At 45.0% G+C, this 26,043-nt stretch overlaps 1 protein-coding gene across 1 annotated transcript; it reads right to left on the bottom strand.

Annotated features, from left to right (window-relative positions):
- Nucleotides 1–237: 237 nt before the first annotated feature.
- Nucleotides 238–16,774, bottom strand: T265_03352 (hypothetical protein; the record flags this gene model as incomplete). Its single annotated transcript, XM_009167813.1, has 5 exons — nucleotides 238–641; nucleotides 2,939–3,112; nucleotides 9,923–10,169; nucleotides 12,582–12,885; nucleotides 16,645–16,774. 4 exons carry the CDS (start codon nucleotides 16,717–16,719, stop codon nucleotides 2,983–2,985), a joined length of 756 nt encoding a protein of 251 aa, XP_009166077.1.
- Nucleotides 16,775–26,043: the final 9,269 nt, after the last annotated feature.

Genomic DNA, 26,043 nt, shown 5'->3' with positions numbered 1-26,043 from the left:
GGCCGGCATTTGTGGCATTAGAAGTCTTATTTTGATTTTCTCTGTGCCCACGCAGCCCTACCACGTTTTGTACATTTGTACACCCAGCGACCGAGGACTGTCATCTATTCAATAACTATTCGACAAACTGTCCGGAAAAAGCCGACCAGCTATCTACGGTTTTACGACTAAAATGGGTGGAGGATAGATGATGACCATCTCTTCCGGGAGGAATGTGAGAGTACCGGAGGCTACATAGCAGATGTGATAATCCAGAGACGTGTGAGACAGTTGTTGTGTGCAATGACAGGAAATACACCACAAAACAGGTAACAAAGACGGAACGGCGAGCAGTTTACCTGGACGGAAACAACCAGGGCTGCAGTGACATGGAGCATATAATAGCAGAGCGGTAATGTGCATGAAGATGAAAAACGGAAACAAATCACAAGCATATGAGCGGATTAGAGAACCTGTAACAAGAGAGACAACAAGATGCTAAGGGGGTGCTGAGAGATGAAACTGAATGGTCCAATTTAGGTTGAAAAGAGGTGGAGTTGAAATGTGTGAGGTTGCTAGTGGGGAGTGGGCTTAAAACAGAGAGAGTGACACTGCACATATGGGATGATTGCTTTGGATCACACGTGGGATTTGAAAACAGCCTGAAATGAATTATAAAGGATGAATTAAGGGGTTATTAGTGTTGTGATTTTGTCGTAGTAACACATGTCAAGTCATAGGCCAATTTAGAAAAGTTCGCGAGTTTCGCAACCTGATCAAAATCAAAGCAGTGTTGGCAAAACTATACAGACTAAATGGCACTTTTATGGATGGGATAACGCGAAACTTGAAAAGTCCACAACTATTTTGAAACTGGAGGCCTCAAATGCACTGACAATCAGCATAATTGCAGTTAGCTACAGAGAAGAATATCGACACTTCAAGTGGAACAGATATGTGTTGCTTTGTTCGAACACCAACAGTTTTTTTAACTCACAAAGCGGAAAAAAGATGACACTCCTGTTACAATAGTTAGCTGACTGTTGTTCAAGCTCTCAGGTAAAGTAAGGATTGCGAAGCGACGAAGGGAAGTGGCCTTACGAACGAACAGCCAGTCGGGAGGTAAGGTGAGCGTTTGCCTGGGGCTCTCACTCAACGTCAGGTAAAAAGAGAACCAAAAGGAGCCACCGTCAACTCGGTGGTTCGTATGTCAAATGGAGCCAAACACACGGGCAGTGATTGGTGTTTTCACGTAAAGACCACCCAGAAAGTTGCAAAAGTGAACAATAACGTCGTATGTATAGTATTGTTACACCATTGATTTGTGTATTTCCGTAACGCTCCTGTACAAAAAAGCTGTCAAAATCAGAATCATGGTATCATAGAGAGCCAACGAGCCAGAAACGGAATAGCTCAAATTTCGAATATGTAAACGGTGCGCTTGTACCTGTTTCCAAATCAGCCTATCACAACGAACTACGCGAATGGACATCCACATACGAGTAGTGAGACAATTGGTTGGCACTGAGTCGCGTGCGCATCCAGCTGAATCCCTGAATCCGAGAGGCAGGAGGAGGCAGGTCTAAAGATACCAACGTGCTTAACTAACAGCCCATTACTGTCAATTCAATTGGGTACAACTGTAAAGCTGGGGTCCACCATGCATGCAAAGGACTATCTAGTAAACCGCACCATTCAGGGGTTGAATCCTAGGCAAGCAGTTATGGCCAACTGGAGTTAACCATCATTCAACTAGGTCTGTACACTGATAGTCACCACTGTGGGCTCAACACTTCGGAGCAACTGGAGCCATAGTGTGGGGCTTTTGTACATGGATACACGAAATAGGCCTGGGTATAATGCAACAGAACACAGTAAATCATCACTAAGGACAACACAATAAGGTATAGAGCAATACACAATGTGTTGCAATACAATATGTAAAAGAAGAACCGGGATAACAACGAATACGGAAATGCAGGTATGTTTAAAGGCATACCTAGTTCGCCCGCAAGAGCTTGCTGGTGTGACATCTGTGTAGGTGAAAAAATATCTACAACACGACGCACAAGAGTGGATATGCAGATAGGACACGCGGGGGAAATGAGCTTCATTAGTAATTGATCAGGTGACGATTGATCTGTTCGCTGAGCTTGGATACTGACTTGGAGACGTTTGATTACCATTAGAGGAGACATCATCAGCGCGCTTTTGGGTGGTTATGATCATGATGTTTCGTCAAATGGTGGCGAAATGTCTGCAAATCAATTGCCGAGCTCGAGAACCAGATCAAGAGCCACATGATCAACTACCGACGAATGCACCTTAGCAATACTTCTACACTACGAAATTAGCTTAATGTCTAGCTTTAGCAGACAAAAATCTTCATAATGTGACGAGGGAGTAAGATAGGAGGGCCAAGTCAACTAACGATGCCTCGAAATGATTGAAATTGGATTGAGAAGGGCTGTAACGCCCTTTCGGTGCCCAATCGCCATGCCACCGGAAGGAAGCACATGGGCTGAGATACTGCCAGGTTGCCCAAGCCTAGACAAAAGTCGAAATGCATATATATATATATATATATATATATGCATATATATATGCATATATGTATATGCAATCTAGGCGTGCCAACCCAGCGTTTAAGGGAAAGACTGGAATCCAGAGAATTGGGTTATGGAAGCAGAAAAGTGATAAGGTGGCGGTAATCTGCAACTTCTATGTTCAGACCGCGAGCACAAATGTGGTGGCTTGAACTGCCTTACCACCCATTTAAAACAGATCGAAAAAGTGACTGGATCACGAAGGCTTCGTAAATAGGATTGCGTTCATGCTGATTGATGGTGTGGAGTAAATTTTACCGCAGTAAAAGTGTGACACCGGTATCAGTCAGAATGCAATCCGGGTAACAACTGCACCGAAACCATGGGTGCTACATAAGGGAACGGAAACTCACCTGTTCAGCGCCTTGATCACTCAACACATGAAGATGATATCAGATTAATGGCCTGATGGAGAAAGGCGGCAAACCAGCTGAATTAGTCCATTGATCAGACGCGAGAGAAAACCCGGACACTTGGGATGGTAAGCTAGTGCTTGTAAACTGACGCGTAACTCGGAAAATGCAATCCTGAAAGTTGAAATGCAGAAAGAAGGGTGTGTCAAATAAAACAACTAGCGGTAGCGACTCAATTGGTGCTAGGTTATAAGACCAGTATGAGAAAGAACAAATAAAAAACACGAATACAAGCAACTCGCCGTCAAATAAAAGTAGTAGCACAAAATGATGAAGTTGAAACGAGAATGCTTGGCTGATCACAATGCACGCGGTGCAAAAATTATCACGACAGGTATGCAATTTTATCAAAGAGGCCTTGGCAACTACAAAAATCAATCAATTCCATACAGACCGATCGAAGCAACTGCCACAGAGTTGCACGTTGTGAAAGGAAGCTAATGTACTACTTATATAACCTACTGAATCACCTTCAAGGGGCAAAAAATAGTGACCTTTTTCGAGTTATGACAAGACAAGTCAGTTTGTATGGCCAGTTCCAGAGAACAAGACAGAGTTGCGTACAAGTTATTCCAAACCCGACTGAGACAGTTTCTTTTAGGTAATTTGCTGAGAAATGTAATGAACGCCAAGCTATCAGTCTGGTTGTTATTAGTAATCGAGCCACATGTACTGCTGACAGTAGCAGGGTATGATTAATTCAAAATACTGGAAAGTGGTCTAAATTTTAACATGACATGAAAAATTGCAGGTCAACGTGGTACCGACCCCAGAAGCTGCCACTCCCGGGAGGATGCACGAATGGAGCAATAAGTGACACTTTGAGCAACCAAAACGATATCTTGAACAAACTGAACCTAGATGATAGGCAAAATGCCACCGTTTTCTTGAAGGAAACCAACTACCAGAGGAAAGCGGTGAACACGTCTCTCCAGAATTAAGCGAACGGAGTGAATCTCCGAAATCTAAACAGACTCCTGGTGGGCCGAAGCTACAGTTGGACGATTTGACTCAAAAAATAAAATTGGGGCAATATCACTGGTTCATGTTAAGAACCATTGGCGACACATCTGCACGTTTCTACGGACCCTTTGTGCCACTGACAAGTTAAGGAAACCTTAATAACACCACAGATGAGGCTTGTGGCAAGTGGAATATTCCCTAGATCTAATTTAAAAAAGTTGGAGTTGAAGCTATTCCGGTAAGCTTTGGTGCGGTATCATCCGAGGCCGGTGAAATCACTATCACTTGTTCGACGTGCATTCACTGACTTACCAACACTAATAACACGCTAAGTACCCGAACCCCTATGAAGATAAAATCAATGGTATTGAATTTATGCAACACCATTTGTTCTTTATGAATTGACTTCACAAATAGACTGACTCGCATGTTCCGTTTATGGGTTCGCTACGTTGGCGGCACGTCAGTCGTTTTAAAGAGACATGGCAAAAGTGAATCATTAGGTGTCTTGGAAATTTTTTTATGTCCATATGAGGTTCAGTGTTATACGTGAGACAGCAGACAAATGTACGAGTTACCGAGATTGCGACATTTCTATGAGTACCTTGAACACCCTCTCTCAAGCGAACGCAGTCGATCGGTGACTGCAGTTTTTAATGAAAGCAATCGAAACCACCTATTGAAGAGCTTATTGTCATAGGGTAACATTGCTCTAAGATATTGATCCAATTCGTTGACGGAAGAGGAGTGGTTAGGTTCAGTGCACAAACATAGTGCAAAAGCCACAGAAATCAACGGATAAATATTCGTTTGTTCCGCATACTCACAGTACAGACGATCCACTGAAAGAAATGTTGACCGTCGGAATAGGTAAAAGGTCGACAACTAAGGGCTTACACATGAAGCCAATTGAAATAACTCCCTGCACAATATTGAGTGACGCTTTCCGAACTCTTGTGACAGTCAGCAAAACGAACAAAAACAGACTGAAATGGAGACAAGGTGTGACCGAAACCGAACAGGTTCAACCAATAAGGTTGTCGAACGCCGATCTATACGATGTCGTTCGCAATATCACCAGTCGGAAAGCGCAGACAACTATTTCAACAAAGGTCGATGACTACTTACGGCTTGCCTTAGAACACGCCACTGGTATGTACGTTCTGCACAGCTATGAAAAATTTCAGCTCATAAAAAAAGAAAGCTGTGGGTTTTGTGTGCCGTTAACTGGCACTCAGCTATTTTGGAGGTCGATATGCACTGGGGCGTCATTCAGCAGTACACTTCAAAATTTACCTAATGCAGAATGTAAACAGAAAGAGTTTACACAAAAATAATGGGGCTGTGGCACAATATGGCTAACAGGAGTACATAATATTCAAAAGCAACCTTGGTCATCCTAATCACCATATCAGTGCCGACACTGGTGCTTCACTGCCGTACAAACGGAGATATTTTTAGGAGCTCTAATGTGAAAAAAAAGAAAGATGAAGACCAAAGGGATTTAGTGTTGCGTTACCACAATCATTGTGCCACACTCCCAGACACTCACTGAGAAAAATTGGAGATCTGGATAGCCCAGTGGTTAGGGTATGAACTCCGTGATTCGAATCTAACCTCGGTACTTCGACTACTTTTGCTGCCTAGGAAACCCAACAGTATCTCAGCCCTTGTGCCTCCTTCGGATGGCATGGTAGCTAGGCAACGAAAGGGCGTTACGGCGAACGACAAAAATATAAACATAAAAAAGACATCAGATGACAGCGCGGACACAACTGTCAGCGGTTAACGGCCATATATTGAAACGACTCTGGATTGGCGCAGCGTTCACCCAAGCACGGAGGGGGATAGCAGACCGTACCAATACTGGGGTATTTGTAAACTGTCCAGTTTGTTACACTCCAAGGCAAATATTTGGACTACGGTTAGCCACGGGAAGCATACAGATGAGCCAGCTCGGTTAATGGTGCTGGGTGTTTTTCTTGACCGAAATACCCGCTAGATGAACATCGTATTGAATAACCTCTTAGAGAATTCGTAAATACCATCTAGTGCCAACAACGGTCGGAACACAACGGTGTTCAACGACCTGAAGACTCTTCAGATCATCGGCGTGCAACAACCATTGCGCGCTCCACTTCTTCCTGAATCGCGGTGGATAGGCTCAGTGACGACAGAGTCTGAAGCACAACTCTATACTTTGTGGGTGAAAAGTGAATGGTGAAGGACGGTATGATGGTGGATAGCCCGAATAACAACTTTTACTTTGCCTTCAAAGATCGAAACGATGTCGTCCAGGCAATCCAGATAGATTGGGCTCCTACCAGCAACTACTTTAACGCCGGAGGTCATCCCGTTGGTTCATCTACGACCAGAGTAAAAATTCTTGAGATACAGATATTGTGAAGCAGGTTGTGGAGAGCATCCCACACATGCCTATACGTATGGAGTTTGCGAATACAAGTGGCACGTTATGTTCAATGTAATCTGGAGCACCACTTGTTGAGCAGGCGTGGTTGGAAGAAGTGACGGACTAACGGAGTCCAACACACCCTCGAAGTTAAGGAGGCTCTGTACATATTGTGACGTCTGACAGCTTGAAAAACTGGCACCCTCCGACAGGTCGAACTCTTGCTGTTGCTCATGGACAAGGTTCCATGTGTGACAGTAAGACGACGAGGAATCAATGATGATAAAAGTACTGTTACGACAGGAGTCAGAACGACATTCGCACCCTATTTAAAGATGGACATTACTATCCAATCGTTTGAATTGTTTGCAGGCTAGTCGCCAAGTTCGGAAAACGCATCAACCGTCACCTGATCAGCAGTCAATTAACGCACCCCAGCTACCACACTGCCAAAAAACAATAAGTCACTGAAGTCATTTTGAGCCAAAGAATCTTAAATCACCATTAAATAAAATATTGTTTTAGTCCCTGATTCAGTATAAAGGGGAACCTAGAAAGCCAAAAAATTGTCTTTGGTAGATTCAGAGTTACAACCCGTTTGGGTATGGGAAAACACAGCAGACAGTAAGTCATGGATCTCTACCACTTCAGATTCTATAGACGTTGCGAAGGGGTCGTGCACATGCAATAGTCAGTTGATTCCCGTCTTACAGTTGTTTGTGCTTGACGGCTAAATGCAATACTGGCCCCGACATGTCCAACAGCACTAACCCCCGACCACCAGAGGTGTGCAGCTGGAAGCACCAATGCAGAGCAACCCATTGTCCCACCTGTTGCAGTGCGAACCTTGAATAATTCCAGGGGCGACTAGTGAACAGCACCACACAATGAGGGGTGCAACTTTATCAACTAGATACATGACACGGGTAGACAGCATGTCGGAACTTTTCAATAGAGAAAGTAAAAACGTATGAAGACAAGGTAGGTGAATCACAGGGGAATGTGAAACCCACACAACCATAACAGCAGCGGTTCTCAATTTGTTTCGAGCTATGCACCCCTTTTCGTATGGTAAGATGGGTCATCCCATCCCGAAGTCTTTCTCATAACACGCAAACTACTCACAAGTACTAGGCAGAAAAAGCTGGTCGTATTTCGTATTTCGAAAACCAACCAACCAACCGCGGGGAGGGCAGCAATTGCACGCAGATTGAGAGCGACATAAATTTTCCCGGAAATTCGCGACAGTTTTTCTATCAAATATTTGGGAAATCTGCGAGAGTATTTGATACGAGGAGAAGAACGCTGGTGTGGTCTACAGCTAACTTCGTTCCTTCACTCAATTCTGCAGCTGATTTTTTTGAGTGTGGCTTGCACAAGTACAAGAGCAGAGATAAAAGCAACGCACGGACGAATTCTGTTTTTAGGGTCAGCAGTGGACTTCGCGAAATGAATTTCCTGAGTTTTCAATCAAAGCTCAAATTGTCTAGGAGATCAATTGACCCAAAACCAAACCGAGCAAGATAAGGTGGGAATGATATGATGGTCAGGACCAGTGAAACCACTTGTGTGAAGTTGAGAGCTGGCGGTGATGGTGGTCAACGCGATCCGTAATTCAAAGGCTACTGATGACAGCTGTCAACCCCAGGACTTCGGGGCCGATAAAAGCATACATACAGGTTTTACTCTATCGTCTGCGATTAAACATGTTTATACGAACTAACAGGTGTACATCACATGACAAGGATGAAATGAAACTCAATTATTCGCAACGGCTATCCAGAGAAATAACAATGGCCCAGCTATGACACTCATTCGGCGCAAACCTGCGGTAAACCTGTGAGCGTTGGGATGCTTACAGTTTGCTCAGACCTAAGCAGGATTAATCGGTAAACTGAGCTTGGATTCGAATCAAGGATTTTTCGGTCGTTAGCCCCGCGTGTGAACTAGTGACCTATCTCGAGCTCATAGAAAAGAAGGTGGTCAGCCGTACCATCCTTTCGGTGTACAGCTGCCATGCCGCCGAAGGAAGCATGACGGCCGAGATGTTGAGGATGAGTCCGAACCACGAATCTTCCGGTCACGCCTTAACTACTAAGGTATCTCGAGCTTATCCCATATAAACGTACAATGGAATGAACAAATACAGAGACCTCATTCCCATCTAACTAAACAAGGCTTTGGCACGAATTAAGTTCTCAGAGATATTACAAACAACAGCAAGGAGACAGAGGAAAACCACTGGCGAACCGGCAACCTGTCGGGCTTTAAAGAATCGACTCATTTCAAGCTAGATCTAAGTATGAGAAAGCATGAGTTATCTGTTCTCTTCGTTACTTGTTCTTTCAGCAGGTCAAACTTCTCTATCACTTGAGTGATGGTCACGTGACGGATTACTTGATCGAGCGCCGTAGTTATTAGATAGCGAAAATCAGGGGCTAAAGAGCATTGAAAACCAGTGGCGAATGACTCGAACACCATGTGGATCGGAGGAAAGATCAGTGATCCAGTGATTCCTGTCGTCAAGTCTGACAACTTTCATACACCCTGAACTTCCACAAGGATGAGAACCACTGACCTAGAGTGCAACTAAAGCGCCCCTTCTTTGATTACGTTTTTATCAAATAAGTGGCTGTAAATTGACGGTTGAATGCGACAGAATTGGACTTGGGATACAGCTGTAATAGAGACAATAAATCGCCAGATGCATTGCCGAGGGGAATTTTCCCCATCACCAGCCTTATATTCAGAGTCCTCTATTCTTGACTAATTTGCAATCTACGTGGCATATATGCGGTTCGAGTCAGCTCTAAGTAGTGGATTAATGGATTAGAACACTCACGCCAGGCAACGTAGATATGCACTCTATAGTAAGTTTCCAAAGGATTACTCAGCGGTTCAAGGACAAAGTTATAGACAAAAGGACCCGTAGTTCGAAACCACCTTTGGCTTCCCGACTGCTCCTGTCTAGGCGTAAGTAAGCTGCTTCCTACAGCAGGATGCAAGCTTTTGATCGCGCCCCTTTTGATACAGCAAACAAAGTCGCATCGACATGTTAGTGAAAAATGACGTAATCAGTTTGGAAACTCTGGTAAGTCTCGCCGCCTTCTTGTGAACCTTGATTAGGAGGAGTCCATAATATACCACATCCGGTTAAGAGGTTATAAGATACCGATCTTATGAGGGAAATAATGGCATAGACAGGAAGGTACGCAAGAAGATGAAAAACTTTAAACTATACCTAAATTTCACCTTCATGACAAAAAGCCTAACTGAGGGTCTGAGTGCAATAATAAAAAAACTGGCCGCTCGGCCATGAATAAACTAATGCAATTTTGCATCCATGTATATTTAGGCTACGAAAATCAAACCTACGTGAATTTCAGTGTTGGATAAGCGTACCTTCAGTTCCGTTGACGTGTGCATAAGTGACTAGCAAAAAACGAACAGCTGACCAAGTGACATACGAGACGTGCTAATTGCCGTATCCAACCAACTATCCATAATCAACATCATCATTGATTCTGCTGAACAGTGAGAATAAAACTCACCGACAGTAGGGATTCCTTCGTGAACTGTAACGCATTTTCAAAAATGGATAGTAGAGGAATGGTAGAACGATTGCTCGTGGACCGGATACGGCCATGAAAATGCACACAAACATCAGCATTATTTCATTCAGGGCGATCCAACGGAGAATCGGTTCGTTATTGGTGTTCACCTTAGTCACGGCGGACTGCAATATGCGTCGAAAGAAGGATGGCTGGGATGAGCTCACACTGACATTCGGTCCATCACCTGTCGCTGCGTTATTTTGTGGTCCACTTATCTAGAGGTTAAGATTTAAGCATGCAGCTCAATAGTGGACATAAAGCCTTACACATAGAAAGGCAGAAAGAGAGCGGAGTCAAGGAAACAACCTTAAAATTTTTGTGCTACTCTCACACGATACTGATGATCAACCTGGAATGCGACGTAGAAAGTGCGAGGACCGAGACGATGAAACGAATGAGATTGGTCCAAAGTCAATGTGTTCATATTCTTCATTGCTCGCCCCGATCCAGTTTAAGTAGGATATGTAGGGACTAGGTATTCACGTTCATAGTAATAACGATTATCAAGCATGGTGTCTTCTGAGTTGGACAATTCGGTTTCAAGAGTTTCACTAGCGATAGGGGTGTAGCACAACATCCGCAGTAGTGGTCTGCAGAGTTTACACATACGGACAACCAGGACTAATTTACAGTTACGACTGGTAGTTCCGTTGATTGGTCAGCCAGTTTGTGTTCTAACTGGTCGACAACCAGGAGACCTTCAAGTTCGGTCTTCTCAATTCGCATCTGCTGTCCTTTATTCCAGTAGGCTGATTTAGCCCTATCCGGATTTAATCCTCGCTGGCGTTTTGAGTCAGATCATCCAGCTCACCAAACAAATCGAGAATTATCTAAACAAACAGTGTCGTGCAATTCGTACACCTTGTTTAGTTACCTTGATGAACATGTTTGGCGGCGGAATTGACGGGAAGCAACAGAATGCCAAAAAATGTCAGGTTTATACTGTTGTCAAGTGGTCTTGTGCGCGAGTTGAAACAAGAATGATAAAATCATGTGGCAGCAACAAAAACGGATGTTTGAATGTCTCGCGGATTTTCAAGTGGTGTGAAGCATCGAACACTCGAGTTATGCTTTTGACGATGGTGTGGAGAACTCTTCAGCTTGTACTGCGCCTAACTAAACGGTCATGCTGAGAATCTCAAGCTTAGATTATACACGTCTGGTCGACGACATCGGAAGGGCATTGTAGCAACTGCCCTAGCGCCACTGGTTTCCTCAATCAGCTGGCTTCATTCCTGCAATTGCTCTTTTTCGCACCTAACTCTTCTAACCCTCCTCCCTTTTCCACACTGTTAAGAAAACGAGAAAGATGAGATCCTATAGATGAGCAAATCAATGACAGAAGATGAACTATTAGTCCATCCGAAATAACACAAGCAGTACAGTATTCCGACAGCTCAACCAGTGGAAACGAAGTAAACGTTAGAAAAACAAACGACACAACACTGTTGCTCCTTTCTGAACTGAACGCGAGAAACTGCTGGAGTGAGATGAACTCTACCTGAAGAATAACGCTATCACCTGCGTTGGTGACCACAATTCTTATGCATATAGATACGGTCAAATCTTCTGATTGTGATTAGGGTGATCTCACCGAACTACGTTCAGCAGATGACCAGCCACGGGCCACCCAATAGCCTATTTGGATTTGTGTTGATAGGTATTGCTGGCAGGAAGTGAAGCGATCAGATGTTTAGTGTCCGATAGAAAATAGCCCTTACTGTGTCATCCAGGATGATATTAGACATGTGGATTTGGTTTAACAAACAACGCTATGTAAACAATAATTGAAAAACCACCGACAAACTCACATCCAGTAAAGTCTGTGTGAAGTTGCTGACATGGAGCAAAGCGAACAGGAAGATTGGTACCAAAGACACTGAAACGAGAAAAATGGACAACGGGCGAAGGTAACATATGAATGGCTAGAAAAAACCCAACTAAAAGTAATCCACAAGAGAACGATAGAGTGGAAATGCGTCAAAACATGCGTCGTGGGGTTATACATCTAAAAACCAGAGGACTTTCTGGTCTCAGAAACCTCAGTCATTGCCGAGACAATCTGTTGCTCCAACGAACCGAAGTCAAATGACTAAATGAGTATTTCCATCAAATATCGGCCTAATCACCTTCTAAAAGTTAGGATCTATTATCTAGTGATAGGCCAAAAGTTCACGACTGGGAAAAATCAGGACGAAGGATGACAAAAGCCTTGAAAAAGCAAAGTAGCTGTGTCAGGGACAAAAATGTTATTCAGTCTACTAAGCTGTTGTAGGACTTATGCTATGGCGACCGGTGTCAGTAGTTCAAGCATCCACTTGTCAGCAAATTAGCAGGAACCACAATAGTCTCAGCTTACGGGGCTCAGCTAATACCAGCTAATATCAGGTTAAGCTCCAGAGGTCATTTGCTGTTTAGGAAGTGACAAACCATGTCCAACGAGCTGAGACGGATAACAGCACAGTTATGAAAGATAAGGGCAGCGAAAGCTAGACAAACTAAACGAAATGAAGTGTGAACACAAAATTAGACGATCGTGTTAAAGAAACTCCACTCAGTCAATGAGGATGAACAAATCGTCAACACGCAGACATACCCGAGACAGGAGTAAGAAACGCAAATAGTATTGAATAAGCGAGGTAGTGGAAGGCATCCTCGGTGAGCAAGGTTTCTCGAAGCGGCCGCGACACACCACTATCATTACCGGACTTCAGCCGCTGATGGAGACGAAGAGCCCAGGCCGCAGCGCTAACCAACAATGCACGACGATACCATACATCTAGATCAGCCGGCGGACCACGCGAGAAAAACGGACTGAACAGGAAGGCCAAACAACAAAACATTGTACCAATTCGGGTGAAGTACAATGCTGATCTGACATAGTCTGCCTGTAGATGAGCCTGGAAACAAATGGTGAATAGTGAAACGTTTGGCACGTATTCTGGTATCGACAACGAATGCATACACTGTACACCACGAAAACACGGCTAGATGAGAACCGAACTTCGAGTAAAAACTACCGGAACCACTGAACAACATGAAGACGTTGGTTTGAGGTTAGTGGACAGTCGAAGTGAGGTGAATGATAACCAAACTGCTGTTAGACAACAAACAGACCTGCAACAATCGTGGGGAGAAATGTGTTGTATGAAGTAAACGACGAATGACATGTTCAACATAATCAGTAGTGGCCCTTCTTTAGATGGGAATCTTCAAGCAAGACAAGGGTATCCTTTGGTCGGTGTGGATCAGTTAAAAGATGGTCGGTAAAGTTCAGGTAACTGAACAATCAACAAGTAAGCTTAGGTACACTACTGCTCATTTTAGGCTTCTTCAGGGTTATGGACAACGATCTCAGTTCAGCGACACAACCGACAAACTCATTCGAAGTCCCCCGTCCGCAGCAAACGGATAGGTAAATTTACATTTGTAAGAAAGTTACAAACTGACTTCGGGAAGTCTTGGTTGGCAAGACGCCTTTGGTGTATTGATCTCCGAGTTCTTGCTTGCTAATACAACTATTCAAAGACCGTATGGAAACACAGAAGGATTCTGATGAAGCCACAGAGAACGAAGGGACCAAGGACGTGAGTACCAAGAAGATAAATAGGATCATTGATCAGTCGAGCTGCTTTCCTTCCCTTGCCATTTACTCTCAGAGAGGCTACCTGAGTGTCAACAAACCAAGCCCACGGACTGCATACACGTAACGACCACCTGATTAGCTGGTGGTTTTCACAAACGAAATGCTTAAAAAAACGAATGATAAGGTCCATCTGATCGACAGATTCTCCAGCAAACCCAAAAGCCTTCGAGTCTTGGACAGTAATTTTTTTGAAGATGGAGAACATCACACATTATCACAATCACCGCGTTTTAAAGAAGATTCCAGCATAAAATCATCGCTCACTTTTTATCACTTAATTCTCCATTAGGGTGAATTTCAATTTTATCTTATGATGTAATCGACTTTAAACTGCGTTCCTCCGCAATCCGCCTTCCACTGCGAAGACGAATATGAAATAACAGAAGCAATACATCGACTGAGGTGAAACAGAAAGTTTCACAGTGAATTGGGAGCTGTGAATGATGAAACTGATACACCTTTAGACCTTACTGAATGTACCCCTTAAAAACTCTAAGCCTCGGTGGGTTCGCAGCAATAAATTGGACCGCTTCGGACAATGCAGTTAACAGTAATACCGCAGTCGGTAATTCGTCTATTGGAAGCATTCTCGAAATTCTCGGATTAATATACATTCATCATCAACCCAAACCTAACTGCGAAAATTTTCTCCAAAAATAGACATCGTGTGACACCCATTGACTGTTGGGATGGAGTTGTAGAGGCATTGAAAAGCCAATCTATAAAAAACAGCATTGAGTTTCTTAAGGAAACCCTAAAGAAATGATTTTCACGAGTGAGCAACCGAAGAAAACTACCATCAAATAACGGAAATAACTTAGGGCCATAACAGCAATACATTAACTTAAAAGATACCTGTCCTTCAGGACTACGTAAGTTCGGGTGGTGCTTTTGGAGATTCTGCTTCCATGAGGATCTTGGTGTAAGGTCCGAAGGGATACCGATACGTATGAGGATATGGAAGTTTCCATGGGGTGCTCATACTTAGGGCGAAGTTCGCGTAGAAAACTGTGGTGTGGTCGGGACATGCGACATTTGGTACAGTTGACAAACTAGTAGACTAGTAGACCAGCAACGCTTCTGAGACGCCGGTGACCAAGAACCTGAAGAGGCCTCAGATCGCCGATCTGCAGAGGCTGTCTCGCAACCACACAACAATACAGCTCTTATTGTAGCTTAGTAAGTACCACCCTTGAGACACATGCATTCGTGACGCAAATTAGCAAACGTGATTCGGACCTTGGGATTCGTGCACTAACTCCATCAGACACACTTTATTCAGAGCTAATACAACTACCGAGGTATGCGAAATTTTTAACAACCCCCAGGGGTCCTGCTTGAATTGCAATTGGGGCATTCCGAAGGGACAAAGCGCATGCCGAAAGATAGAATGATGGGATCAGTTTAGTCCGCGGAGCTTGTGCTTGACCTTTGTCCTCAAAGACAAAGACAGTTTCGTCTGCATGCTCTAGATCCAAAAGGTTCTCGCTAGCAACCATCTAAACACGAAGGCTTTGGAAACCTTCCAGCAACATTGTTCCATTAACGGCGAAGTTGAACGATGAGAGTGTGTGTGGAAATTCATGCCGGACAAAAAAGCGTTCAGCTGTAGCGCCCTTCCGGTGCCTAGCTGCCATCCCACCCGAAGGAAGCACGAGGGCTGGGATGCTACCAGGTTGCCCAAGCCTAGACAGGGAAAGTCGAGAGGCGGAAGTCAGATTCGAACCATGGACCTTCCGGTCAGTAAATTCGCGCTCTAACCACTTGGACCATCTCGCTCCCCATGCCGGACACCACTTTTGAAGGGAAGCTTCTGGAGAGCCCGCCAAGCACTCACAGATGTACTGCTGGAATCATCACTGATATTTTAAAACGTAGTCAGCATGACTCATATCGACTATAAGTAGTGAGCTATATGAAAAACTGCAATGAGGAGGCTGCTTACCAAGATATGTGACAGTCAGATTAACCGGAGTGATAGGTAACAAAATATATTCGCACAGAAGTACACATGGATAGTAATAATCGTTCATCTGTCCGGTGCCTAGCTGCCATGCCACAAGAAGGAAGCACAAGGGTTGGAATATTGCCAGGTTGCCCAAGCCTTGACAGAAGTTGAGATGCAGAGGTCAAGTTCGAACCACAGACTTTCCGATCAGTAAATTCGCGCTCTAACCACTGAGCCATGGAAACTCACAATAAAAGCAATTTGGCGAATACAAAGTGCTGCACAACACACAACTCAGGCTATGTTCTGGCACTATACCGAAAACCATTTCTGGGGTGGTCAGTCAGGAAAAGTCGTACTAACGTCAGTTTGCGATGATAAGGCGGGATGGGAGGGCGCTGGCGACGGGTGATACATAGTGTGTATAAAAATGCCCACCTGTCACCGCAGTGTCTCTGAGGAAACCTGTTTCCGAGGTCAATGCGCACAAAATATTTCCATGTTTTCTCCTGTGAAAGTCTGAGGGCCCTGAATTGTTATTACTGGTTGTCAAACACATCCCGATTCGGTTATCCCGAAAACCTCTGCACTAAAAAGCACGGCTTAAGCTCACTTGCCATCAAGTCCACGGTTTCAGTGAAAAAACTGACAGGACGGCATCCCAGCGTGCATTTTGATGAGAGGCCACAATGAAGCACTCATCCAAATACGTTAATCCTTGGTTTCGAAAACAAATGAGGAGTAACAACTTTCAATTAAGACAGAGAGGGTTACAATAAGTATGTACGCCCTGTTCATTGAAAGGTGTGTAGTAAATGTCGAGAAACATACTGGATGCGTACCACAGCTGAACGATGTGTTGAGATAGTTGCTGGGGTTTTTACCATGTAAACAGGTGAGCGTGCGCAGTTCATCCGGCTTGTGAGTTTGCATGCACAGAATATACACCCAGAGAGAAGAGGGAACTAGAATCACCAGTCACAATACTACTGATAATCCAACAAGATTTTCCAGCAGAATAGTTTCGTGCAACACGTCGCTATAACCACACAAACGAAGACTTACCAAAACGCGTTGAACTGGGTGAATGGAGTCACCAGCGTGCGATGAAGACCCACCTGCGTCGCGATGAGAGGACATGTTTCACCGGAAATCAGAAAGACTGAGTTTTTTGGTGCTGTGCTTTCGAATCCAGCCACTAACACTGAAGCAAAACATGGGAAAGTATTTAAAAAAGGAACCATATGAAAAGGGATCATAAATCGATCATGACTCTTGTTATTAAGTTTGAACCCAATACGTGCAAACAGGGGTGGGAAGCCAGCTGGTTGTCGATGACGGATAGATATCGTACGCGGATTGAGGGTATAGCTGACCTTCATAAAAGGTTCATTAGAGTAGAAAGGGGGAAGCTGAAACCAGTCAACGTCACCATCGTTAGCATAACATCAATGTTCAACACTGATGTTTCTATGCCGCACAAACAATTTATTTGAAAGTCTTATTGTGAAGAGAATGAAAGTGGACGAGGATTGGATTTAACGCTAACCTACGAAAATTATTCGGAATTGCCTACGCCTTCAGACATTCATTCAGGTAATCTGGCTAAAAATAACTGACAACTGTCAGCCGCTATACCTTTCCGCGTACCGAACTACGCAGAGGGGATCAGGCGGTCACCATCCTGGAAGGCGAGTAGCAGCGACAGCACCCAAACGTTTCGTAATATCTTACATACACCTCTGACAGATCGATGGTTGGCCATCTCTCTGCTCCTGCTTTGGGCATGGAAAACAGCCTCTCTTCGGCAAACAGTGGTTGGGCGATACGAGGTCTAAGAAGCGCAGCTTCCCGTGCTGGAGACATTGTTTAACGGAGGTCCAGCTGCAACATCAATGTTCAACACTGATGTTTCTTATGCCGCACAACAATTTATTTGAAAGTCTTATTGTGAAGAGAATGAAAGTGGACGAGGATTGGATTTAACGCTAACCTACGAAAATTATTCGGAATTGCCTACGCCTTCAGACATTCATTCAGGTAATCTGGCTAAAAATAACTGACAACTGTCAGCCGCTATACCTTTCCGCGTACCGAACTACGCAGAGGGGATCAGGCGGTCACCATCCTGGAAGGCGAGTAGCAGCGACAGCACCCAAACGTTTCGTAATATCTTACATACACCTCTGACAGATCGATGGTTGGCCATCTCTCTGCTCCTGCTTTGGGCATGGAAAACAGCCTCTCTTCGGCAAACAGTGGTTGGGCGATACGAGGTCTAAGAAGCGCAGCTTCCCGTGCTGGAGACATTGTTTAACGGAGGTCCAGCTGCAATCAAAAAAGTTGGTTTTTAATTACCTCGTTACGGATTCGAGGACAACAATCCACATGGGCTATGGTTTTGAGACAACGGTTTTCGAAGACCTGAGGACTTATCAGTTCCACTGCTCGAACAGTCTAGGTCTCAAGCACACAACAAAACAGCGTGTACTAAGGCCTTGAAGCTTTGAGGCCTTGCCTCAAATTAGCAAACGCAACCTGAGTCATGCAGATTCATGCACCGACCTCACGGGTCAGATTACAATAGGAACTAATATAAATTCCAAGAGAGGTAAAGCGTTCCACAACTTCGAGTGCCTCATCCTGGACCGTAAGTAGCGTGTTCAGTCACTGCATGTCCAGGTTCCTGACCTTACACTTTGTGGTTGCAAAGGGCATACGAAAGAATGGGATGACTTTGGTCAGCTCATTCAAAAAACACCCACGCCTTCTCCTTTTCGCAGACAACAGCGATGTCGATTGTATATTCCGGATGTACAAAGATGTACTAGAGGCCATCTGAACACCGGGATTTTGAAGACCTTCCAACGTTCGTCTCAGTACCTCATCCCTGACCTAAAGCTGTAACGTTGAAGTGATGATCGGGCTTGAATGCTACAATTGTCCCGCGGCTACACCCGCTAATACTCAGTTCCACAAGCTGCAAGCATCCCAGGAAGGCCAAAGGGAAGCAAACCAAGAGCAGGGATAACCACGTACTACGAATAATCGTGCTTTAAGACGCTCTGGGGGTAAAGTCGTACTGTCCTTCACACTCTTGAGTGTGACGGCTGTAAGGCGTTTCCCCCATGCGTCCAGCATGTTCATATTTATGGAAGCAGCTAACCCAGCCTTCCCCTGAGGAAGGACGGGTTAGAAAGATCGGCCATAAAAACCGCACACTCCGAACATCCAACGGTTGACCGTGACACCCGGCGCATTATTCCATACGGTCAAAATACTCTTAAAACCAGAAAGTCCGGTGCTGTTCAGAAGGCGCCTGCTGTGCTCAGCTGCATTGGAAGTGAGAGAGTACTGCCTTACTCCCTGCGTCCTCGGGTCAGACCGGCACCCTGTAGCTAAGAGGGTCAGATTATTGAGTTATTGACTCCAGGCAAGGTCCCCCATGAAAACCCTAAGAACCGCTGTTTTGAAGTTCAGACTTTTGGGTTGGGGGCTAGCGGCAGCGTCCCCGAACAAAGTCCTACATCCTTCCACTGTCTTCTGGGTCAGACTTCTAATTCTGACTGGCTTAAGGTGGGGTACCTCAACCAAACCCCGTTTCTCGGCCTGAGCAACTTGGAATTATCATCTGAGCTTTTTGGAATCACATTTGGGTGATCGACTCGGAGATGCCCATCGCACAGAAAATGGAGAGGGACTATGTTACGTGCTAATCGTGAGCCGCTTCTCGCTATTACGAACTTTCAGCATAAATGTTCGCATCACGTAACCAGGAGGCCAACAACTGCAAATCAACCGTGGACCCAGTTGGGTCACATGGCTATCAGCCACCGGTGGAGAGCTACAGTTCAGAACTGCCATTCCTTCTGGGGCATACAACTTGATTCCGAGTACGCCATGAAGCATGCACAACTGACACTTCATTGCTTCTCAGGCTCTCGCAATCAACCATCTTCGAACAGCAGCTCAATAGTATCAATCTGAGTTAACCCTACAACTCTCCACAGAAAACCGATACTGTACTGGTAGTGAGAACGTCAATGAAGCGTATCAAAATGTGAAATGGGCTATGCTAGCGGCGTTCACTGCTGTTTGTCCGGCCTCCCGATTCTACCACAAGATCACCGGATGTCGTCGAGACCACTATCCATATTTGATGCCAGGTACCAACAGAAAAGCACGACGGCAAATGCAAGTTCCTCAAACGCCAAATTGTGAAGAGCCTAAGGAAAGGCCGAGAGCTCTGGTGGATGACGAAACCTCAGGAGATGGAGAAGACTTGCTAACAGGAACAGCCTTGGTCTATATCAACTACAGAATGGGTATGTCGACAGCCATCCCCATTTTCAAAAAGCGTACGCAGAAGCTGTGAAAGCCACCATGGCGTTAATGCGATGGCTGTGGCATCAAAGGTGCTCTCTGCACTTATCCTTCGAAGGTTGACTAAACACAGGGTGAGACAGATCTCTAAAAACCAAGCTGGGTTCCGTACTGCAAGAGAATGCAACGATCACATCTTCGTCCTCTGACAGATAATGGAACAGCGACACTGCTTCCAGCAACCGACATTGGTTATGTACTTTGAACTGAAAGCTGCCTTTGACTCTGTGGATCGTCGGGCACTAGTGTCTGTGGGGCAAATGTATTCCCATATATTCCTCCTTAAGGTGTTGTACGCCAAAACCCGCGCGTGTGTGAATTTTATGGAAAGCTCTCGCCTGTGTTCATCATATCATGTGGTGGCAGGCAAGGCTGTCCTCTTTCACCCTTCCTTTTCAACTTCGTAATTGATACGATTATGAAAGACACTATCAGCCTCTAATGCCTGTGGAATCGAAGTGCACCCGGGACGTCTAGTCACAGATATCGATCTGACGCCGTGGTGATGCAAACAACATTAAACAATCTATATGATTCTGCTTCACGGTTTGGCATGCACCTCACACCTGCAAAATGTTAAGTGCTACTGCAAAGACTGAGTGGGCTGGGACCTTAGCCTCATGCTTGCGGATCAGCAGATTCAAGTTACAGAAAAGTTTGTCTACCTGAGCAGCTATATCAGTCCCGGTGGTCTCGCGAAAGATGATATTTTCATCCGGATTGGGAAAGCCAGAGGGGCTTTTGTGAACCCGAGTCATCTGTGGCGCGGGTGTGACATCAACTTATCCGTCAACTGTTGAGTTTGCATTGCTGTGGTGCACTCCGTCAGAAACCTGGCGCTGGGCACCGAGGATGTCAAAAGATTTTCGGCGTTTGACCACCCATGTCTTCGGAGCATTGTCCGAGTCTATTGGGGACACTGGATCAGCAATGCTGAAGTCGACTTGTCTTCGGAAGAAATAACGCACCCACGATAGATGAACTGATCACAATGCATAGGTTGCGCCGGCTTGGCCGCGTGCTCCGTACGCCATTCGATCGACTTAACCGAAGGGCTCTTTTCGCACAACCACGAGAAGGGCCGAACAAGTCAGGAAAGCTCAAACAATGCGTGTCAGCATAGCTCTCTTCCCAATCCATCCACATGACAGTGCTGAATTTACACACCAATTTATCAAATCCCGCCTCCAGTGCGCAGCTACCTCCCCAAATCATTGAACGAAATTGTGGCAGCTAAAATTACTATAGGGCAAGTAAGCGGTTCTTACAACTAGGAATGATGATGTTGATCACTACTGCATCTCACACGTCCGGACGTCTGAGAATACAAAGAACTTACTATGTCCACAAACTTCCGGGCAATTCCATGATGAGCGAGCGTGTCAAGAAAAACAGAGTCGAATGCACCTTGGAAACCTAGGAATACTAAACTTGTGGGTCATATGGAATTGTTCTATAACCTGACGGAGTGTAGAGATTTGGCCAACGCAGCACCTACCAGGCTGGAATCCCGCTTGATGCTCCCGAGCCATCATAAGACCACAGAGCACAGGTGACGCCAACTCCTTGTTATGACTGGGCTCATAACACTCACTACGAGCCTCATTTTTGAAAACACTTTTGCCGACCCTCCCCCCGTTGTTTGGGCCGGTCTCCTTTTCCCAAATACAAACAAACACATTAGACAATTGCTGACTGAAACTTCATCCCTATCTTTGAACAATGCGGGTAGAAAGTCATTGAGACCAGAAGCTCGGTGGCGCTTGAGAGAACGTATGCAGTTATAAACTTCCGAGGCCGTAGTAGACCACTGAGTATCCAATCAAGAAAGGATCCTTCCGCCGGTGACTTAGGACGAAACCAACTTCTGCACATCCTACCAAAGCAGCCTCTGGATCGCCAGAGGTGCGAAGCTAAAACCGAATGGAGTGATGGGAGGCTAGCGCATCTTGCATTCTACACAGCACACATCATTGCCAAGCGAATCCAGTGTGAGAGCAAGATCAACTGGTTGTCCTGCTTGCTTCAGAGTGTGGACATTGAACGCAGCAACATCAGTGCTGACATTGATGCTCCACTGCCAATAAGGATCCTCAACCAAAGCCTCCGGCTCAAAAGCCTGACCGCAAGACAGCGGTGTTTGGCGGAAAGTGCAAATAGATCTCAATTTTCACAGAACGGGTCGCCATACATATTCCAACTACGAAGCTGGAGCACCAGGAGACTGTATTTGTCAGACCTCCAACCACTAAACAACCTGATAGGAGAGACTGTAGGTGTCGCGCGAACACCCCCATTATAGCTCAGTGGGTCGTGGAGGCACACAAACAATCACACCACGGCAAGGTAGTCTCTTTTAGATTACCTACACTGTCAGAAAGCATGTTTTTGGGCGTCGCAGTCCCAGGAAGGTCAAAAGACCTTTTGAATAACAGATCGAGATAGTGCAAAGGAGAAATAGTTCATTTCATGACAATCCTAAGATGACACCCAAAACAATCTGTTCAGTACAAAAATTTATCGAATCGAAAAAACAGCAAGAAATCCAACCTCTCACCAACAAACTGGGTTCACCACACTTCACCGGTGCATTGGCTATATCATTACTTCACCAGTTTTTCGAAGAGTGCTTCACGGAGGAGGACAACTACCTTGCTTTAAAGGCGCAGTTTAATTTTCGAGCCGAGTGGAATGGAACAGGAATTCAGGTGCAGTAAAATGTCTTACGATGAGATCTGATTTACACCAGCACGGAGGTCTGTTACAATAGACTCATGGCCGAGGTTACTAGAGAAATCTGATGCAGAGTTTGGTTGTCTGTCCACTTTGTTCTCTTGTTGTAGACTGTTGGCCAAATTGCGTGGTGCCATGCAGCAGATGGAACACTTAAATCGCACGAGTGTACCCTTTGAGCAGAACATTACAAATCATAAGCATGGATGTGTCAGTTATTATTGTCAGACTATACGTCCAAAAGATAGGTGACGCAGGGAAGTGAAACCGGAGGGTAGAAGGGTACAGAAGAAAAACGACAGCCTGATAATGCATCCACGGCCCACCAATGGACCACATCTGTTGAGGAACCAGATAGAAGGCAGCCATCCGGTAAAATGAGCAAATCGAGAACGAAATGAATAGCCACAGTAAATACAAGGAGGTTGTGGGCGCCTACAGGCGGATGGTGGTAAACTGACCCAATGCTCGGGGCTCAGGAGGATATTTCTGAGATGATTTGCAGTCCCGCAGGACTGGAACCATCGCCAGCAACTCTTAATAGCTCTTGAACATCAGGACGAGTTGTACTGCACTCCCTTATCATCCAGGAGCTCACCCGTATCAACACACCACCTCCGATGCTTATAGCTAATCATTAAAAGACGAGTTGGCGCAAAAGGGGTATGAGAGTAATCATGCGATATTCAAACTGTCATAAGTGCAGAGATTCTGATGATAATTGTGGGCGATGCAGAGCTAAGAAGCTTAGGTTCCGCACGACAGCAGGATCCCAATGGGTTAGCAGAATGATGGCATAATTGGAATAGGCTTCCATCTGATGCAATACTCAGGTCTGCACCCGCTTGACAAGTGATTCGAACCACCCATGCAAGCCAGCCGAAAACACAGCGAACCCGGCGTTCGGCAAGCCGCGCGACTGCGCTACCGGAAATACTATTGGCCAACAATAGTTTACACCAACCCTACATTGCTTTCTGCATTCTGTTGGCTACAGCTTCTTCGTTATCCCGGTTCCTCAGCAGGCATGTGGAATCAAACGAGGTCTATCCAAAGATTCTGAAGGAAACGTCGCTCACTGGCAAAATATTTTCAGCTGGTGTTTCGTCAGTCGCTTTACGAATGCCACCTTCCCTATGCTTGGAAGGGAGATATTGTCACACAAATCCACGAAACTGGCGACCGACCATCGGTCGATAGATACAGCCTCACTAGCGCACCATGCGAAATGATGGAACGCATTCTGAAGTGGACCATCCTAGGTCACCTAACTACCAATAACTTGATATCCCCGGTTCATCACGGAATCCTCCCAAGCCTTTCTTACGTAGAGAACATGTCTGTATTTATGGACAGCGTAAGTTCGTTGAGCACCTTGTTTAGATTTGCGCCAACCTTGCGGCTTTTCCTGCACTTGTTCTCCACGTTTGTTTACCTCACGTAGATCCTCAGATGAGGCATACGCATATAATATAAATGTTTTGTACCCCGGTGGTCAAAAGTTATCGTAGAAACCTAAATTTTACGGACACTTCTATTCAACACTTGAATGGTTGTATTCGGCCTAACGTATATATATATATATATATATATATGCTCAAGTTGTTTTTATCCTAACAGTTAATGGATTGCTCAGAGGGGCTGTGGGTGTAAAGGTAAAATGCCGTTTTCAAACGAAGTCACATTTGCAAGGCTAAAGTCAGAGATCTTTTGGTGGCGGGCTTTTGGTCTGACCCAACATGGAGGCTAATTTCCCTTAAATCAGTTAGCCAGTAGCCAGATACATGAAGTAAAATTTTGTGCGGGATAGTAACTCTTTCATTTAGCTTGAAGGCCCGAACCTGAATAGACTTAACGGTGCACCCCAAAGTTTGCCAAAAACCTGTGTATACTAGCTCTGCTCTTCTCAACGTTGAAGTACGTGGAATATGATAGCTCATGAAGATGCGCTGGTTTAAGAAACGCCCTTCGGCACGAGATGGGTTAAATGACGCTGACCTCGCAATCATTAATTGCTCAAGAAAATTGATAGCCTAAATTCTTAACATCAGGTAATGTTAAGCTCACAAAACAACCAAAAATTGGGCTAATATATTTGGCATGAAAAGTGTTCGGGTTCATTAAGCCGCTGATGGGTTCTCACTGGCTGAACAGTTGTGTTCATCCACCACTTGAGGGTTCACATTTCTGATGTTCACTGTTGTTACGCAAGATATGCATTTCTGGTGACCCTCAACTTGGGTTTGGTGCTTCTTGCTATGTCGAATTACACTGGCAGTGAATTAACGAGCGATGATCTATCTTTCAGACTACGACGGGATAGAAAGTATCTAGGAATATATCAAGGAAGATTCCAGGAAGGAGATCGCTTTGGATTTATTGTGGTGGTAATAACTAACTGTACCAACGAACTGTGAGTTGTATCATCTCGTCTATTTTTTCTCACTTGATTTCACTACTTTGAACTGGTATTTGCTCACGTTATCCACTACATAATCGGCGAGCCCGAATTTTATTTCTCTTAGATCACCTAGAACTCCCGTATTCATTTTTCTCATTACTATCATGTCTGATTCAAACGGTTCACCTAGAGACTCACAAGATATTTTGAGTTTAAGACTACCAGCTTACGGTATTCATCATCCTAGACTGTGGTTTGCTCAGGTATAGGCAATTTTTGAGTGCCATCGCGTTAGATCAAAACAAACCAAGTATAATTGCGTTTGTTGCACATTTCCACCTGAAGTTGCCGTCGAAATCGCTGACATCATCTACGAGAAACCCGATGTAAACCCATACGATGTACTGAAAGGTGCTTTGATTAAGAGAACAACAGCCACCGATGAACAGAACCTTCGTGTTTTACCTGCCCTCGTGGAACTAGGTGATCGTACCCCCGCTCAACTACTCCGACATATGACACAACTACAAGGAATGCAGGCAGTAACTGAGAGCATCCTCAAGGAGTTGCGGTTGAAAAACCTCCCTGGAGACATAAGGAAGGTCTTGTCGGTGGTTGACAAAGACACAACGCTGCCAAAATTAGCCGAATTGGCTGACCAGGTGTTTTCATGCTACGGTACTAAGCCCTCTCCTTCAGTGCAATCACTAGTCATGACTTCAAACACACAGACCGACGTTGAAGCCCTGAAGCAACAAGTTTCAGAACTTTCTATACAGATCTCCCAAATTTCCGCCAAACTAACTCACCGCTCTCGGTCAACTTCACGCTCTCATCCTACACCTACACGTTCATTGGTCGCGGGTTTGTTCGCTGAGCTGGGCAATTTGGTTGCAAACGTTTCATCACCAATCGAGGTGACATCATCAGTGCGTAGTTGTGCGTAG

This window comes from Opisthorchis viverrini (genome assembly GCF_000715545.1).
Source record: "Opisthorchis viverrini unplaced genomic scaffold opera_v5_46, whole genome shotgun sequence".
NCBI lineage: Eukaryota > Metazoa > Platyhelminthes > Trematoda > Opisthorchiida > Opisthorchiidae > Opisthorchis > Opisthorchis viverrini.
Note: the sequence above shows the minus strand (reverse complement) of the source record. Positions and strands in the feature narration are given on the sequence as shown.